The sequence below is a fragment of the Hyla sarda genome, chromosome 1 (assembly GCF_029499605.1).
Source record: "Hyla sarda isolate aHylSar1 chromosome 1, aHylSar1.hap1, whole genome shotgun sequence".
Taxonomy (NCBI): domain Eukaryota; kingdom Metazoa; phylum Chordata; class Amphibia; order Anura; family Hylidae; genus Hyla; species Hyla sarda.
In genome coordinates, this window is record NC_079189.1 from 209,036,595 (window position 1) to 209,055,231 (window position 18,637).

General features: G+C 43.0%; 1 protein-coding gene across 4 annotated transcripts in view; it reads left to right on the forward strand.

Annotated features, from left to right (window-relative positions):
* LOC130362853 (cytochrome c oxidase assembly protein COX18, mitochondrial) overlaps positions 1–18,637 on the forward strand; it is a 75,530-nt gene that overhangs the window by 1,133 nt on the left and 55,760 nt on the right. For 2 of the 4 annotated variants that reach the window (XR_008891601.1, XM_056567933.1), the window contains exons 2-4: positions 5,064–5,553; positions 10,792–10,892; positions 17,613–17,779. Coding sequence is in view for 3 of the 4 variants with exons in the window: in XM_056567933.1 (XP_056423908.1) it covers positions 5,074–5,553; positions 10,792–10,892; positions 17,613–17,779 (748 nt within the window). In the remaining variant the exon portion in view is untranslated. Of the gene's footprint in view, positions 1–5,063; positions 5,554–10,787; positions 10,893–17,612; positions 17,780–18,637 lie in introns of those variants that run through there. The other 2 variants (XM_056567945.1, XM_056567955.1) reach the window with 2 other exon arrangements.

The following is an 18,637-nucleotide window of genomic DNA, read 5'->3' on the forward strand; positions in this document are numbered from 1 at the left end:
CTATACCTGTGACCTGTCACTTATATGCTGCTATACCTGTGACCTGTCACTTATATGCTGCTATACCTGTGACCTGTCACTTATATGCTGCTATAGCTGTGACCTGTCACTTATATGCTGCTATAGCTGTGACCTGTCACTTATATGCTTCTATACCTGTGACCTGTCACTTATATGCTGCTGTACCTGTGACCTGTCACTTATATGCTTCTGTACCTGTGATCTGTCACCTGTATGCTTCCGTACCTGTCATCTGTATTTTGTATGCTTCCGTACCTGTGACCTGTCACCTGTGTGCTTCCGTACCTGTGACCTGTCACCTGTGTGCTTCCGTACCTGTGACCTGTCACCTGTGTGCTTCCGTACCTGTGACCTGTCACCCTGTGTGCTTCCGTACCTGTGACCTGTCACCCTGTGTGCTTCCGTACCTGTGACCTGTCACCCTGTGTGCTTCCGTACCTGTGACCTGTCACCCTGTGTGCTTCCGTACCTGTGACCTGTCACCCTGTGTGCTTCCGTACCTGTGACCTGTCACCCTGTGTGCTTCTGTATGCTTCTGTACCTGTGTCCTGTGTGCTTCCGTACCTGTCACCTGTGTTCTTCCGTACCTGTGACCTGTCACCCTGTGTGCTTCCGTACCTGTGACCTGTCACCTGTGTGCTTCCGTACCTGTGACCTGTCACCTGTGTGCTTCCGTACCTGTGACCTGTCACCTGTGTGCTTCCGTACCTGTGACCTGTCACCTGTGTGCTTCCGTACCTGTGACCTGTCACCATGTGTGCTTCCGTACCTGTGACCTGTCACCCTGTGTGCTTCCGTACCTGTGACCTGTCACCCTGTGTGCTTCCGTACCTGTGACCTGTCACCCTGTGTGCTTCTGTATGCTTCTGTACCTGTGACCTGTGTGCTTCCGTACCTGTGACCTGTCACCTGTGTGCTTCCGTACCTGTGACCTGTCACCCTGTGTGCTTCCGTACCTGTGACCTGTCACCTGTGTGCTTCCGTACCTGTGACCTGTTACCTGTGTGCTTCCGTACCTGTGACCTGTCACCCTGTGTGCTTCCGTACCTGTGACCTGTCACCCTGTGTGCTTCCGTACCTGTGACCTGTCACCCTGTGTGCTTCCGTACCTGTGACCTGTCACCCTGTGTGCTTCCGTACCTGTGACCTGTCACCCTGTGTGCTTCCGTACCTGTGACCTGTCACCCTGTGTGCTTCCGTACCTGTGACCTGTCACCCTGTGTGCTTCCGTACCTGTGACCTGTCACCCTGTGTGCTTCCGTACCTGTGACCTGTCACCCTGTGTGCTTCCGTACCTGTGACCTGTCACCCTGTGTGCTTCCGTACCTGTGACCTGTCACCCTGCTATAGCTGTGACCTGTCACTTATATGCTTCTATACCTGTGACCTGTCACTTATATGCTGCTATACCTGTGACCTGTCACTTATATGCTGCTATACCTGTGACCTGTCACTTATATGCTGCTATACCTGTGACCTGTCACCTGTATGCTTCCGTACCTGCCATCTGTATTTTGTATTATTCCATACCTTTGGCTTGTCACATGTATGCTTCCGTACCTGTGACCTGTCACCTGTATGCTTCCGTACCTGTGACCTGTCACCTGTATGCTTCCGTACCTGTGACCTGTCACCCTGTGTGCTTCCGTACCTGTGACCTGTCACCCTGTGTGCTTCCGTACCTGTGACCTGTCACCCTGTGTGCTTCCGTACCTGTGACCTGTCACCCTGTGTGCTTCCGTACCTGTGACCTGTCACCCTGTGTGCTTCCGTACCTGTGACCTGTCACCCTGTGTGCTTCCGTACCTGTGACCTGTCACCCTGTGTGCTTCCGTACCTGTGACCTGTGTGCTTCCGTACCTGTGACCTGTCACTTGTCCCACCACTTCACAAGGACTGCACTAGGCACAGTATTTACCCAAAATATTTGTTTACCTTTAGTGTGAGGTGATCTGCTCAATGAATAGTGGACATCTTTGAGATCATGGAGAACTGCATTGATGGGTTAAATCGTGTTCTCATCCTTGTCATTTTACCTGACAAAATAGCGCTTCATGCTACGCCATTTGGTCTGATATTTTCATTGGAATCTGCAATGTAGGCTCGTAACAGAACCTCCAAAACAGAGCCTTACTGGGGGCAGCTACATAAAGTCGCTGCTGGACCAGGCTGCTTACACAAGCATCTGTCATTTTGCTCGTCCAATAAATTGCTATCGTATGTGTGTCTGTTACTAGTCAGCCTATTGTGAGCTTTACTTCGCATCTGTGTCCTGTACAAGAGGAAGTTTGTCTCAAAGTTTTCTGCACAATTTACAGCACTGGACTAAATGCAGCCATATGGCCATGAAGACCTTCAGTCCATTGATCCCTGATGTGTTCTGCCAAAATAGTTCCACGCTGCTAGGTAAAGGGGGCCAATCACAGAGCAATGGACTAGCAAAACAAGAGGATGACTGGCTGTAAATTTAGCAGTTTAGATTAGTGCTGAAACATCTAATTGATAAAATTGATAATGAAATAGCTGTGAACCATCCTTATTATCATTTAGCTGGTTGGTTTAAATATAGAAACCTAGAATGTGTCGGCAGATAAGAACCATTTGGCCCATCTAGTCTGCCCAATAATCTGAATCCTATCAATAGTCCCTGGCGCTATCTTATATGAAGGATAGCCTTATGCCTATCCCATGCATGCTTAAACTCCTTCACTGTATTTGCAGCGACCACTTCTGCAGGAAGGCTATTCCATGCATCCACTACTCTCTCAGTAAAGTAATACTTCCTGATATTACTGCAGAAACCTTTTCCCCTCTAATTTAAAACAATGTCCTCTTGTGGTAGTTTTTCTTCTTGGTCTGTCCACCCGCACTGTAATTGTAGTCAGACCACTTAATGATCTGTGGCAAAAGGGGGTATGGAGAAGGCTTGGGATCTGAGCCCGCTCCATACCCGGTGGTGGCACCCACCTGTTGTTGGCTATTAACCATTTAGATGGTGGTTCAGCGGTCTGAATCTGCTGGCTGAGGTGCAATTGCAGGAAAGAGAACCGTTGTCATGGCAGCCCGATGCCTTTACTATCGACAGAGTGCAGATCTCATTGAACAGTGCAGTACATATGTACTGCACTGATCTGTATGAGCTATTAATTATTGCTCATATAAGTCTTCTTGGGGAACTAAAAAAAAAAAAATTTTTAAAAAATATAAATTAGCTCCTTACATAATAAAAATTCAAATGTAACCCTTTTTCTATTTTACAAATAAAAAGAAAATATAAACAAAAAAAAATTGGTACCAATAAAAACTACAGATCACGATTACTAAAACAAAATTATTGGCCAACTAATCGATTATAAAGATAGACCCTAGTTTGGATTGTGGAGATTATACCTGCTGTAGGGTAGGTCCCACAGGCAGTAGATGTGGATCAAAGCACACACAGGGCATTTTTCAAGCAGAAATTCACATGGCAGAGAAATATAAGGGCAGAGAGAAAGCTGAACTTCCACAGCAAGCGCAGGACCAGATTTATCAATCTCTAGGAGAGAGAAACTGAAGTGATTTGCCCATAGCAACCAATCACTGCTCAGCTTTCCGAACATAAAGGGGTACTCCACCCCTAGACATCCTATCCCCTATCCAAAGGATAGGGCATAAGATGTCAGATCGCGGGGTCCCGCCGCTGGGGACCCCCGGGATCTCGGCTGCAGCACCCACCTGTTGCGGCTTCCGGAAACGCTGGAGGCTTTGGCTCCCGACCACGGTGATGGGAGATTGTGACGTCACGACTCCACCCCCGTGTGACGTCACGCCCCGCCCCTCAATGCAAGTCTATGTGAGGGGGCGTGACAGCCGCCACGCCCCCTCACATAGACTTGCATTCAGGGGGCGGGTCGTGACGTCACGATCTTCAGTCACCGTGGTCGGGAGGCGTTAGGATGAGAGCCTCCAGCGCTGCTGAAAGCGACAACAGGTGGGTGCTGCAGCCGAGATCCCGAGGGTCCCCAGCGGTGGGACCCCCATGATCTGACATCTTATCCCCTATCCCTTCAAAAGGGGATAAGATGTCTTGGGGCAGAGTACCCCTCTAACGAGCTCTCGTAAAATGAAAGCTGAGCTTTGACTGGTTTGTATTCTATGTTTTTTAAGGCTTTCTTAATAAACAATTGTGGGAACAAACAAAAGAATAAAACAAAAGAAAACAGCGCCTTCCAAGCTACAGAACAAGGAAGTTCAGGGAAGAGATAATCGCACCAATGTAGAAACCTATAATACCGCTGAGCTGAGCTGAGCTGTGATTGGTTATTCTGGCAAGTCACACCAGTTTGATACATTGATAAATCTGGACAATACTTTTCCGAACAATGTGACAAGAAATGACCCATGTGCTTACGGAAATGAAGTTGTGCTAATACATAAGACCTAGTGAGGGCAGCAGCCTCCTGGATTCCTCTACTTCACATACAACATGTATTACTGAGAGGCACATATATATATATATATATATATATATATATATATATATATATATATATATATTATATATATATATATATATATATATTATACAGGCTGCAAACTAAGTATCAGGGGGTCCAAAATAAAATATGGAATAGATAAGATAAGTGCAACTTTAGATTTTATTCAGATTTAAGTCAAAATAACTACTAATATACATGAAAATAATTTTTTCGTGTCAGAAATGTTTGTAGCCTTTAAAATAGAATTTTTATATAAGGCTTTACTGTCATGCAGACATGTCGAAAATTTTGTTTGGTTGGGGTCTCAGTGCTAAGACCGTCCCAATCACTAAATTCAGCCTGAGAAGGTCAATTAGCATTTGATCCTTCTCATTGCAGGAGTTGGACTCCATTATACTGTAATCCTATAAAGCTTGACTCTGAGTCTGAGCACTAAGACTGACCGCTCAAAACTTGTGACGTGTCAAAAGTAAGAAAACATTGTATGACCTTGTAATTACGGTACTTATATATTTGTGAATAAATTCCATTAGATAAAATGTTTTTTTTTTTTTTCTTTAGACTCTGAGCAATGTCTTGTAAATACATAAAGACCCTGACAATTTGGACCAGAACCACTGACCTTCTTTCTTTCAAAGTATTTTTACCAAAACGGTGTCAACATGCAAGGTCCTTTGGAACTACCAATATCAAAAAATACAAACAAGGACTAAAACATCCATCGCAATTCTCACAGCATTGTCATAGATGTTTTAATGCTATTAGTGCCACTCCTTTGTTTGCATCGTATGTGCCTGCATCACACCAACACAGGACTGTTACCTCAGCAGCCGCTCTTGCTGCCGCATCTGCAGGACAAGTGAACAATGACTATGGCATCTTTGCAAAAATGTCCGACTCCGCTCCTGTTCATCTGGCTGAGAATGTGCTAGTGTCTATTCAAGAAGTCACAGGGCTACCATGGTGGGTGAATATAATCTGCACTACAGTAGCACTGAGGACAGCTGTCACCCTCCCTCTGTCAGTATATCAGATGCACATTCTGGGCAGGGTGCGTATTCTACTATTTTTATTGTTTTTTTTTTTTGTATTTTGCTGGATTAGGTAAGTCTCACTATTTGAGGCTGTATGTACATCCATATAGAGTTAAGTGGATATGCTGTAACATTCTGATTTCTGGGGTCCTGCCTATGGGATGCAGCTGATCTGGAGAATGAAAGGGCAGAAGTACATGGGGCTGTATTGCAGTTTCTTGCACTATAAAAGAGTCACAAGCCTTAGCTAGCTGTTCTTAGCTAGCTTCTTTAGTATAGATTGATCAATAAATGAAATAATCTGGAAAAGAAAGCTGTAGAATTAAAGGGGGCTTTGTTTTAGAGTGGTTCCCAAGAGCATTGTTGTGCACAGAAACACTAAAGGAACTGTTGAACTTAGCTAGCATAGTAACATAGTTCATAAGGTTGCAAAAAAGACCAGAGTCCATCAAGTTCAACCTATAACCCTAATAAGTCCCTATTGAGTTGAGTTGATCCAGAGGAGGGCAAAAAACCCTCATACTAGAGGTAAAAATTCCTTCCCGACTCCAAATATGGCAGTCAGAATAAATCCCTGGATCAACCTTCTGTCCCTATAAATCTAGTATACATAACCAGTAATGTTATTACTCTCCAAAAATGCATCCAGACCCTTTTTGAACCATGACCACCTCCTCCGGGAGAGAATTCCACAGTCTCGCTGCTCTTACAGTAAAAAAACCCCATCTGTGCTGGTGTAGGAACCTTATTTCCTCTAGACGTAGAGGATGCCCCCTTGTTATTGATACAGTCCTGGGTATAAATAGATCATGGGAAAGATCTCTGTACTGCCCCCTGATATATTTATACATAGTTATTAGGTCTCCCCTAAGCCTCCTTTTTTCTAAACTAAATAAAAATCACCTGTAGCCAGTGAAATCATTTCTCTAATAGTAATACATAATTTTTTGATAATACATCATTTCTGATAATCTTTCTGGGTACTGTAGTCCTCCCATTCCCAGTATTATTCTGGTTGCCTGTCTTTGAACCCTCTCCAGCTCCACTATATCTTTCTTGTACACTGGTGCCCAGTACTGTACACAGTATTCTATGTGTGGTCTGACTAGTGATTTGTACAGCGGTAGAATTATTTCCTTGTCGTGGGCATCTATGCCCCTATTGATGCACCCCATGATTTTATTAGCCTTTGGCAGCAGCTGCCAGACACTGGTCACTACAGCTAAATTTACTGTTAACTAAGACTCCCAAGTCCTTTTCCATGTCAGTCGTCCCAAGTGTTCTCCCATTTAACACATAATCCCCGCCCGGATCTTTCTTCCCCATGTGCATTACCTTACATTTATCAGTGTTGAACCTCCTCTGCCACTTCTCAGCCCAAACCTCCAACCTATCCAGATCCATTTGTAACAGTGCAGTGTCCTCTATAGTGTTTACCGCTTTACAGAGTTTAGTGTCATCTGCAAAGATTGCTACTTTACAATTCAACCCCTCTGCAAGGTCATTAATGAATATATTAAATAGGACAGGACCCCTGTGGTACACCACTAGTAACAGTCACCCAATCAGAATAAGTACCATTAATAACCACCCTCTGTTTCCTATCATTGAGCCAGTTACTTACCCACTTGCACACATTCTCCACCAGCCCAAACCTTCTCATTTTATGCACCAACCTTTTATGTGGAACCGTATCAAATGCTTTGGAAAAATCCAGATATACAACATCCAGCGATTGCCCCTGGTCCAGTCTGGAGCTCACCTCCTCATAAAAGCTGATCAGGTTTGTTTGACAGGATCGATCCCTCATAAATCCATGCTGATACGGGGTCATACATTTATTTTTATCAAGATATTCCAAAATAGCATCTCTTATGAAACCCTCAAACAATTTACATACAACGGAGGTTAAACTAACAGGCCTATAATTCCCAGGGTCACCTTTTGACCCCTTCTTAAATATTGGCACCTCATTTGCCATGCGCCAGTCCTGGGGAACAGTCCCTGTCACTATAGAGTCCCTGAATATTAAAAATTACGGTCTGTCTATTAAATTACTTAATTCCTTTAGAACACGGGGGTGAATGCCATCTGGATCTGGTGATTTGTCTATTTTGATTTTTTGTAGGAGGCACTGTACTTCTTCCTGGGTTATACAGGTGACCTGTACGGGGGAGTTTACCGTATCTCGCTGTATTTCACCTGGCATTTCATTTTCCTCAGTGAACACAGTGGAGAAGAATTTGTTTAATATATTTGCTTTTTCCTGATCCCCGTTTATAATTTCTTCCTCATCATTTTTTAAAGGGCCAACACTTTCATTTTTGACATTTTTGTCATTTATTGCCCCCTTAACATTTTTATTCATCCATATTGGTTTTCTTTTATTTCTGACCCTTTTATTCCCATAAGGTATATACATCTTACAGTGAAAATTTAAGACCTTTTTAAAAGTCTCCCATTTAGTGTCAGTATTGTTCTTTTTGAGGACATTATCCCATTTTATATTGTTAAGGGCTTCTCTGAGTTGATCGAACTTTGTCTTCCTAAAGTTCATTGTTTTTGTGGCCCCTCGAGAGATTCCCTTATTGATGAACAAGTTATAATGTATTATGATCACTATTTCCTAGGTGTCCATCTACTTGCACATTAATTACACTGTCAGGTACGTTGGTTAATATCGGGCCCTGCACCATTTGGGACAGATAATTGTCTTTAGTTATAGTAAGAAACCTGTTTCCTTTATGAGATTCACAGGTCTCGGTCTCCCAGTTTATATCAGGATAGTTAAAGTCCCCCATTATTATCACCTCATTCTGATTTGCTGCCTTGTTTATTTGCCTCAATAATTGATCTTCTGGCTCTTCCATTATGTTTGGTGGCTTATAGAAAACCCCTATCAGAATTTTTTTTGTTTTTATCACCATATATTTATACCCATAATGACTCCACATTATCGTTTCCCTCCCAAATATCCTCCAGCAGTGCGGCCTTCAAATTGGACTTTACATAAAGACAGACTCCTCCCCCTTTCCATTTTGTCCGATCCTTCCTGAATAGACTATAACCCTGTATGTTGACCGCCCAGTCACAGCTATCGTCCAACCAAGTCTCTATTATACCCACTATGTAATAATCCTCCTCAGAAATTTTCCACTCCAGTTCGTCAATTTTATTGGCCAGACTTCTGGCATTAGTCAACATGCACTTCCATGGTGTATGTTTTTTCTTCCTATGATGCCTATCCCTATTAACTATTCTAACCCCTCCCTCCGCTCCACCCTAGGTACATTAATAAGTCCCCCCCCTCTATCTACACTATCCTCCGCCTCTATGTTGTAGGTTCCCTCCCCCCCAGGCCCTAGTTTAAACACTCCTCCACCCTTGGCCTCAGCCAATCACGGCCCCTCTCAAACTGAACTGCTCTTGGCTGTGTGTAGCATAGCGAGGAAGGAAGTTCTCCCCTGTATGGCTTCAGATGATGTCACGCCTGCTAGGGAATGCCCCTTCCCAGTCTGTGGAGCAGACCAAGACTGAGCAGAAGATACAGAACAATGTCAAGGTAGAAAACTATTTTTTTTTTTTAATATAAAGGCAGGTGATGGTTTATCATGATGAAGGTAGTAAACCGGGAGAATTATAAAATTTATCAAGATTATGACAGGTATTCTTTAAATAAAACTTTTTGCACGCATTATACCTATATTGTGACAATTATGTTACATGTATTTGAAACTTTAGGACTAAAATGCTTATTTTTACTTTAGTCTATGCTATTTTTTCTTTTAGTTTCGACCTGCTTAAAATAACTAGGAAGCCTATCATTAGTTTAATGTTGCCTCGACCTCAGCAAGAATGAACCAGGGACAGTGTCCCTTATTTCAACCATCTGTTATTCACTCTAAAATGCTGCAGCGTTTTAGAGAAATCATAGCTTACTACCCGTCCAGAAACAGTCCCCCGGACAATCTCACCTGACTTTTCCTTGCTACACTAGGCTGAATTGATCTCTCCCTATATGTGTATGGTAAAAATCTATCAATCAGTCTTGGTTGGGGAATGCCCATGTAACTCTTCCCTATTCTTGATAGGCTTTTCAACTAAACTTTCCCTGAGCAGCTTCAAAACAAATTATAAACAATTGTATTACGGGATCCTGTCTTTGTTTAATGCTGTCTATGGTTCAAGCAGCATGAAAGGTATGGTGGGTTCCCCTTAAGAACACATAGAAGCTTGAAGGGGGAATACAGACGTAATTCTTCTTGTAGAAAAGATAGTCAGCACTCACCAAGTTCTTCAATCTTCTTTTCTTTATTTAGAAATACTCACGTATTCATTAACAGGAAGGGATACGGTGCATAGAAGGGGGGGTGGGGTACCACCAGGCTACAGCACTGTTTCACTCTTTACAGAGCTTCCATGGGCCTGTCACAGGCCCATTGAAGCTATGTAAAGAGCGAAACAGTGCTGTAGCCTGGTGGTACCCCCCCCCCCCCTTCTATGCACCGTCTCCCGTCCTGTTAATGAATACGCGAGTATTTCTAAATAAAGAAAAGAAGATTGAAGAACTTGGTGAGTGCCGACTCTATCTTTTCTACGAGAAGAATTACATATTTGCACTTCGTATAGTCTGAGCACCACATCGTTCTCTAATATAAGCTGTTATCCGAGGCTGCATAACACACCTTTACATGCATGCAGTGCCGGGTTAACCTGTCTACATGTACTTTTGGGAATACAGCCGTAAACTCGACAAAAATCCCACTATGCCTTCATGTCCTAACTTCCCTGTCCCTGCATACTCTTTTTCTCTGTCATCCTAAGGTTGCTTTAAATTATATAAATAAATGGCTGAAATCCAAAGTGGATTAAGTCAGTGTAAACATATCCAAAACTTTAATTAAGATGTGTGCTAAAAATAAATTGTGTAGGTAGAATTACTAAAGAAATTGCCCAGGATTAGAATAACAGCTGATTTCTTTCCAAAACTGTACCACACCTGTTCTCCGGCTGTGTGTCTTATTGCAGCTCACATCTATTCAAGTGAATGGAGCCATGTTGTAATACCACACACAACCTGAGGACAAGTGTGGTGCTGTTTTTGGAAGAAATTAGCTGTTTTTCTATTGCTGGATAACCCCTTTAATTTCGTGAATAATTGCAGTCTCCCAAAGATATCATAATTCTGTCCTGTACGGACACCCAATGCACCAGCAAATGAGTTGTGTTTAAACCTTTGCTTTATCTTCAGCTAGGTGGAAAAATTGCAACCAGAATTGCAAAAGTTAGCAAAGGAGCTGCACTATGAGGTGGCTGTTTATGGGAAGCAGCATGGCTGGAGTGACAAAGTTGCAAAGTAAGTTTCTCAAGGTTTGCTTTCTAATGTTTATATTACTATATTATATGTATATCTCCCCCTTAGTATTAGGGAGCCATGTTAGAATTGTGATGCATTTCAAACTAAGCTGTTAAAACCTGAAAAAAGTGTCAGAATCTCATCATCTGCTTGCACTAAAATAAAAGAAGCTTAAATGGGCACTGTGATTTCCCAAAAACCTTTGACATGTCCTAGTGACATGTCAAAAGCTTTAATTGGCGGGGGTCTGAGTGTTTAAACATCCACCATTCATGAGAACGAGCCGGGAGAAGTTTTGCCCTCAGCATGTTATTTCCTGGCTCCATGTCACATGATAGTGACACACTCGCAATGTAAGTCAATAGGGCATGTCTTCATCACGTGACGCAAAGCAGGGAGAGGAGGGCACAGCAGCATGGACTTCTCCTGTCTCATTCTCCTGATCCCAGGAGGTCTGAACACTCAGACCCCGCCGATCTAATCTTTTTACATGTCACAAGGACATGTCAAAATTTTCAGGTGCACTTCTAAAAAAACATTCCCTTCTTAACATAGGATATTTCATAAATGTCCAATATCCTGTCCCATCTGGTCCTGGCTATAATAACACCAAAAAATAGCTAAAATGTACTTATCTTTATTACAAAGTTTCAATTAAAACCCTTTTACAAATAGTACAAAGATAATCACATATACATGTAAATCACCATATAAATCTGTTAGCACTCAGAGAAAGTCTGGTTTCTCACTCAGAGAACTCCAATTCAGACATCCCCCTTAATGGTTAATCCCACTTTTTTCCGACGCGTTTCCCCGTATGACTAATACATGTTACGATACGGTTCATCAGGGGATTGTTTTAGTGATGTATGTGTGTGTGGAGAATTTAGATGTGCATACACATAAGATTATTTCAAGAAACACAAAGATGCAAAGCAAACATAAAGGCGACACAATGCAAGACAAAACAATACAATACAGTACAATGATGCGGAAGAATCCTGGTTGACCACATAAATATGCCTCTGAATATGCCTTCATGTTGGTGTCATCATTCCTAGAAAAGAACAGGAGACAGACATGCCACAAACAAAAAAAAAAATAAAAAAATAAGATGCATTGCACAGAAAGCAAGTTATATAGACAGAGAAAAAATGTTATGACCACCCACTTCCCTTTTACCTCACGGTATTATCTGAGCAGGTATGTAGTTTTTACCTGTCATCTAGGGCAGGTACGTAAGTAGCAGGTATAGGGGAGTGGGGAAGAATAGTGTGCACTCCTCTCCTGCCCAGACATGACATTTGCCTTGTTCCTGCATTATGGAAGCTATGTCTGCTTTGGTGGAGCAAAATCAGAGTTTGACTTAGCTTGTCCATGATTTAGCTGAAAGACTTCAGCAATAGGAGTCATCTCAGTCTCAGTCAGCATTAGTCCAGACATTGACTCAGAGGTTGCAAGATCAGGAGAAGTTAGTTCAGAGCTTGCTAGCCTGAATTCAGGAGCTGGAGTCTACCCGAACTCAGGTGTCATCTGTTCCTGCTTCAGCTCCTGTGGAGCCACAAGTTATTCTCCCTGACCGATTTTTTGGTAACCGCAAGATGTTCAAAACTTTTGTGAGAGCTGCAAATTGTACTTCAGGTTAAGGCCTTACACATCTGGTACTGAGGCCCAAAGAGTGGGTATCATTGTGTCTCTTTTGCAAGGGGGTCCCCAGGAATGGGTATTTTCCCTTGGTCCCAATGCTTCGGAGTTGTACTCAGTGGATGCCTTATTTGCGGGATTGGGTCTCTTGTACGCTGAACCGGACCATGCTGAGAGTCAACTGTGTACATTAAAGCAAGGTCACAGACCAGTAGAGGAGTACTGTGTAGATTTTAGAAAGTGGTGTGTTGCCTCCAACTGAAATACTCCAGCCTTGATATGTCAGTTTAAATTGGAATTATCTGATACCTTAAAAGACATGCTGGTGACTTACCCCTTCCCTGACACCCTTGAACAAGCCATGATGTCCGTTTAGATAGACGTCTACGTGAGCACAAACGAGAGTGTTCATCTTCCTCCAATTCTTCTCTTATGCTTGACTCTTCACCTTTCTATGATAACCAACCTATGCCTGAGGTGGAGCCCATGCAAATAGTCAAGTCGTACCCCAGAGGAGGGCAGAAGATTTTGTCAATGGCCTGTGTTTTTACTGTGGGGAGAATACACACTTCATCACCTCCTGTGTCAAGCGTCGGCGTCCAAGTGGCAATCCTGGTGGCCACTTGGGCGCACAGGTATGTCATGCCTCTCAGAGAGCTACGCCTGGCAGAGTTCTTCTGGAAGGCATTGTTCCATCTTCTGTACAAACTGACTTAACATCTAAGAGTATTGTAAAGCCTGTTTTGCATAAGTCTCTAGCTGGACCGGCATCATGTGATACCATGGTCAATAGGAGTGGGGAGTGTACTCCTGTTGACTTGCAGTAAGAAGGAAGTAGTGAGATTCTGGAGGATGACTGTGAGGACACCAATGAGTGGTGTGAGTTGGAGGATGAGGATACAGATGAGGACATTGATGGTTTAAGTCAAGACCTCTTTACTCTCAGGTTGTGAAGGGTCCGGTGGCCCCTCCTAAAAGAGGGGATACTGTCAGAACCTATAGGGTAAAAGTATTCTGACGGGTTCTTTGTTGTTTTTTTGTTGCTGGGTTATGCTCGACTGTCTGGACTGGTCAGCGGGTCTTGATTAAAGCACTTGTTCTGGCTCCATATAAGCTGGCAGTCAACTCTCAGTCTTTGCTTGCTAAAGAGCTCAGTTTGTACTCCTAACTAGCTTTCTACTGTATTTGTAATATCTGGCATTTTTACCCTTTTGGCTCCGCTCTCTGACTCTTCTCTGGTGTTAGCGATTTTGACTTCCCTCGCTTGTCTAGGGAGGGACTGTCACCGTGGTTACAGACCCGTCACCTAGGGCGGGTACATAAGTAGGCAGGGATAGGGGAGTGTGCACTCCTTCCCTGTCTAGACGTGACACCTGCGCTGTGCGCTCCAGGTTTCGCTCCCTGTCCTGTCTGATACTTCACATCGCTTCCGTTCTACGGAGTGGAACAAGTCACGTGTGCAGTTGCCATGATAGCCTATATACAATATCACCCAGACCGCAATAGTCTACATAAGTTTAAAGGAGTACTCCGCCCTTAGACATCTTATCCCCTATCCAAAGCATAGGGGATAAGATGCCAGATCGCCGCGGTCCCGCTGCTGGGGAGCCCCGGGATCCCCGCTGCGGCACTGCGCTATCATTACAGCACAGAGCGAGTTCGCTCTGCACGTAATGACGGGCAATACAGGGGCCGGAGCATCGTTACGTCACGGCTCCGCCCCTCGTGATGTCACGGCCCGCCCCTTTCAATACAAGTCTATGGGAGGGGGCATGGCAGTCGTCACGCCCCCTGCCATAGACTTGCATTAAGGGGACGGGCCGTGATTTCACGAGGGGCGGAGCCATGACATCACGCTGCTCCGTCCCCTGTATCGCCCATCATTACGCACAGAGCGAACTCGTAGCGGGACCGCGGCGATCTGACATCTTATCCCCTATCCTTTCCATAACAAGCAATACCAATTCATATGGGGAATCTGAGGCTGTAGACGTACTTCCATTTATACAAAGCAGCTAAATGTCAATCATTCATTCAGACCGAACAGTATCACAGATCTTATTCTATAAATCCGTTCTGCCTCCTGTAGAATCCATCTGTCCCATGCTCCAACCCTAGGTGATCGTCAAACTACCTCCATCACAAAAAAGGAAATACACCTACTATCCGCTCAGTGTTTTTCCCAAACATGCTGTGATACAGGGGTATCTCTTCTGTTCACACACATGCTCCCGAACCCTCTTTTTAAAGGCTCTTAGTTTTTCTCACATACTGTAAGGGCAGCTGCAAGTACATAAAGAGATCACACCCTCCATATCGCAGTTCACAAAATCGCAAATTTTGTATTCCCTGCCAGTTACCGCACTAGTAAAGGTTTTTGTTTAATGGATATTACCACATGCCCTACATCCGCTGCAGCAAAACAGGCCAAGGGGTTTTCTATCCAACCAAGTGCCCTCACCTCTTATCCCCTGAAAATGAGTGTCTACCAATCTATCTTTGATCGACCTTCCTTTCCTGAAGGTTGTAGCAGGATAAGTGGGAATCAAATCTCTCAAGTCCTGATCATTCAACAGGATGGGCCAGTGTCTCCTCAGGACACTTCTTACCCTATCTACCTGATTATCAAATGTACCAATCATCCTGACCAGGTCACCCTGATTAGGTCTCTCCTTAGGAATCAGTAAGTCCCTTCTTTCTGAACCAATGGCCCTTTTATATTAGGCTGTTAGGGTTTGCCCTTTCAATGAACCTCTCACGTAGGTCTTTTGCCTGTTGTTTGAAAGTCTCCAGCGACGAACAATTCTGGCAGATTCATAAATATTACCCAGTTGGTATACCCATTTTAAGGGGCTGGGGATGATAACTTTCCCATGGCAACAGACTTGTCGCTGTAGACTTTCTATAGGTGGTGGTCTTTAGGATCCCTGTGCTCCCCCTCCTATTCTTTTCATCTAAGAATGGTAACTCATCTTTGTGAATCTTAGACCCAATGCATTTTGATTTATGTCGCCCACAAATTCCGTAAACAGGTCTTCAGTTCTGGACCACACAACAAACACGTCATCGATATATCTACCCCCAGTAAATAATATGGGGATTCCAACGGCAATCCTCTTCCCTAAAAGCGATGGTACTCTCCCACCAACCCAGGGTTAAATTTGCATACAAGGGAGCCACCCATGCCAGTTCCCTTGAGTTGGTGGTAGTACCGGGAATCAAACATAAAATAATTGTGGTTTAACAAAAAAATCTAGCAGTTGGATGACCCATTCGTTGTGTGCCCAGAACTGAATTCCCCTCGTCCGTATCTGGCCCCTCAGCCACCTCCAAACTGCTTGATGCTGCTGAAGGTGATTGAGAAGCCAAAAACAGCCAAGGCAAACGTTTTATTTAGTTTAGTATTTGGTATTGGTGCTACACTGTCTACAGGACCAATGCCATAGTGGTTATTGGGATTTGCACAAACTTCATAAAATAACTAGGACTGAAACAATCGATTAATCGGCAACTATTTTCATAATCGATTGGTCGATTAGTTGGTCAGCCAATTTCTAAAGTTCGGATACATATAGCGATAATTTCTATGTATATATGTAACTGGTGTCCTCGGCAGCCTGTTTAGTGAAGATGGAGCCCAGCACACACGATCTTCTGCTTCCTGCAGCTACTTTCTGCAGGTATAATGAATCCCCGGTTATCAGGCTCGTCTAAGGCCAGATTCACAATGGTTACCGAGAGAAGATGTAGAAAGTGAAAGATTATGTGTGCTTGCCCCCTCTTCACTAAATGGACTGCTGGGGCACATATGATGGACAACAAGGGAATGTGCGGCCCCTAAATATCTGGCCACAGGTAAGAAACAGGGAGGGGAATATATCCCTTACAAGAAGAATTTTAAAAAATATATATTTTTAAGATTTATTATACATATTTAAATATAATAAAAAGCTTCTCCTCTCAGCCTGCGCAAAGCTAAGCATCTAGCCGACCCAATAAACTCTATCTTAAAACACAATGCATCCCTTCCCTCCCTCCCCTCATTAATTCCCTCTCTAATCTAACTATCTTCTCCACTATGGTTATTTTTATTTGATTAGTCGAAGCAATAGTCAGCCAACTAATCGATTAGAAAAATAGTTGTTTGTTGTAGCCCTAAAAACAACCCATTTTTGGTTTCTTGACCAAGCAGGCTGAAGGGCCCTGCATTTTGAGATAGGTGTGGGACCCATATCTATCCGAATTATCAGGTACTTAATAAAAAGTAAACTTGCTGGCCCTGCTAGGTATCCTTTATATCCAAAGTTGTGGACAAAACGCCCCCTCCATGTATCTCTATTGGAAAGGTGGAGATACAGGAACACTGTATCTCCTCCTCTCCCATAGAGATACATGGAGGGGGTGTGACAAACAAACCCCCCCTTCACCGCGGTCATACACTTATCCCCTATTCTTTGGAGCTGTTGTCAAGCACCACATAACTTCTTTGATCCTTCCCTTTGCTTCGATTCCACTTTATTCTTGGCGGAGGCACACAAAATAGTTATGAAAGGCTTTTGCATTTAGGAGGCAGTTTGAAGTTTGAAAAGGATCAATGTATTGGGGGCAAAATTGGCCCAATTGGAGCTTAAAGCCAAATAGTGCCCTAAAGACTCTTCCCTTTAGACATGTCTGTGCATCATGAGGACCAAGCTTAATCTTTTCTTGACTTCATCACATGGAGTACGGACTTTGATAGACGGCTGAAAATGTTTAAACTTTGAGTGATAAACCCACCACTGAGTGAAATGCTTGTTCAACTGCTACCATAATGAAACCTATTATTCTTCAATGGATGAGGTGGTAGCTCTTGACTGCAGCATTGCTGATTGTTAGCTCTAATACATAGCTGGCAATCCTGAGCCCACAGGGGACTGCTGGGATTTGTGGGCTACAACTGTTACAATCTTTTATATTTCTACTTAGCTCATGTTAACATTTTTCATTGAATTGTGTGTTTGAAGAGTAAGTCATTGGGTTATTAAATATAGCCTTACAGTCTACTAATTTTTATGGTTGGTGTTCTTTTATAAACAGGTTTCATTTTCGTAAAAACATGAAAAGGTTAATAACAGAACTCTATGTACGAGATAATTGTCATCCATTTAAGGCCAGCCTGATCATGTGGATCCAAATACCCATGTGGCTCTTTGTTTCTCTGGCTTTGAGGAATTTCAGCTTTAATACAAGTGGTTCAAATGCAGGTAATTTCGGTCGGTCTCTTATTTGCATATAGTGTGATGTGATATGTTGTAATAGAACAAGTTCCAGCTGTCCGGCGCAATCCACCATCGTGTAGCGAAATATGACTGAAAAGTGTTACACACGTACTGTTTTATATTTGCCATTAGACATAATCGGGGAGTTTTATCAAAACCTGTGCAGAGGAAATGTTGACCAGTTGCCCATTGCAACCAATCAGATCACTTCTTTTATTTTTCAGAGGCCTTTTCAGAAATGAAAGAAGTGATTTGATTGGTTGCTATGGGCAACTGGTACAGTTTTCCTCTGCACAGGTTTTGATAAATCTCCCCCAGTGCATTTCAAGGCTGATACTTGTCCTTTTATCCGATGTACAATATGGCTATAATGTGGCAAATGAACAAAATTGGATTTACATAATGAAATAAATTATGCATTTATGCTTTTATACTGGTAAACAATGGGCCTAATGACAGTACAATTGGATAGAGCATTTGATTATGCTTGAACAATGCACACAGAATGATACATTTTTTTTTTTTTGGCCCATAAAAAAAATATGGCAAAAGCTGTTCCATGTAAAGCACCCTGTTAAGACAAGGGGGCACACCCTTCATCTGGAAGAAAAAAAATGAAGCTTAAAGGGCCTAGATAATTTTTAAAAGAAAATAACCTTATTCTGGATCAATAGAGGGGAAACACTTAAAATGCAGCTAAAAAAATATTAGACACAAAATAGTATAAGACTAAGCCTACAATCTAATCATCTATTTACCTTTTTATCATGTTGTTGCTCCTTATATACATTGGCTTTAGCAGCAGGTCATTCCCATATTTACTTTAGGTTCTCTTCCTTTAGC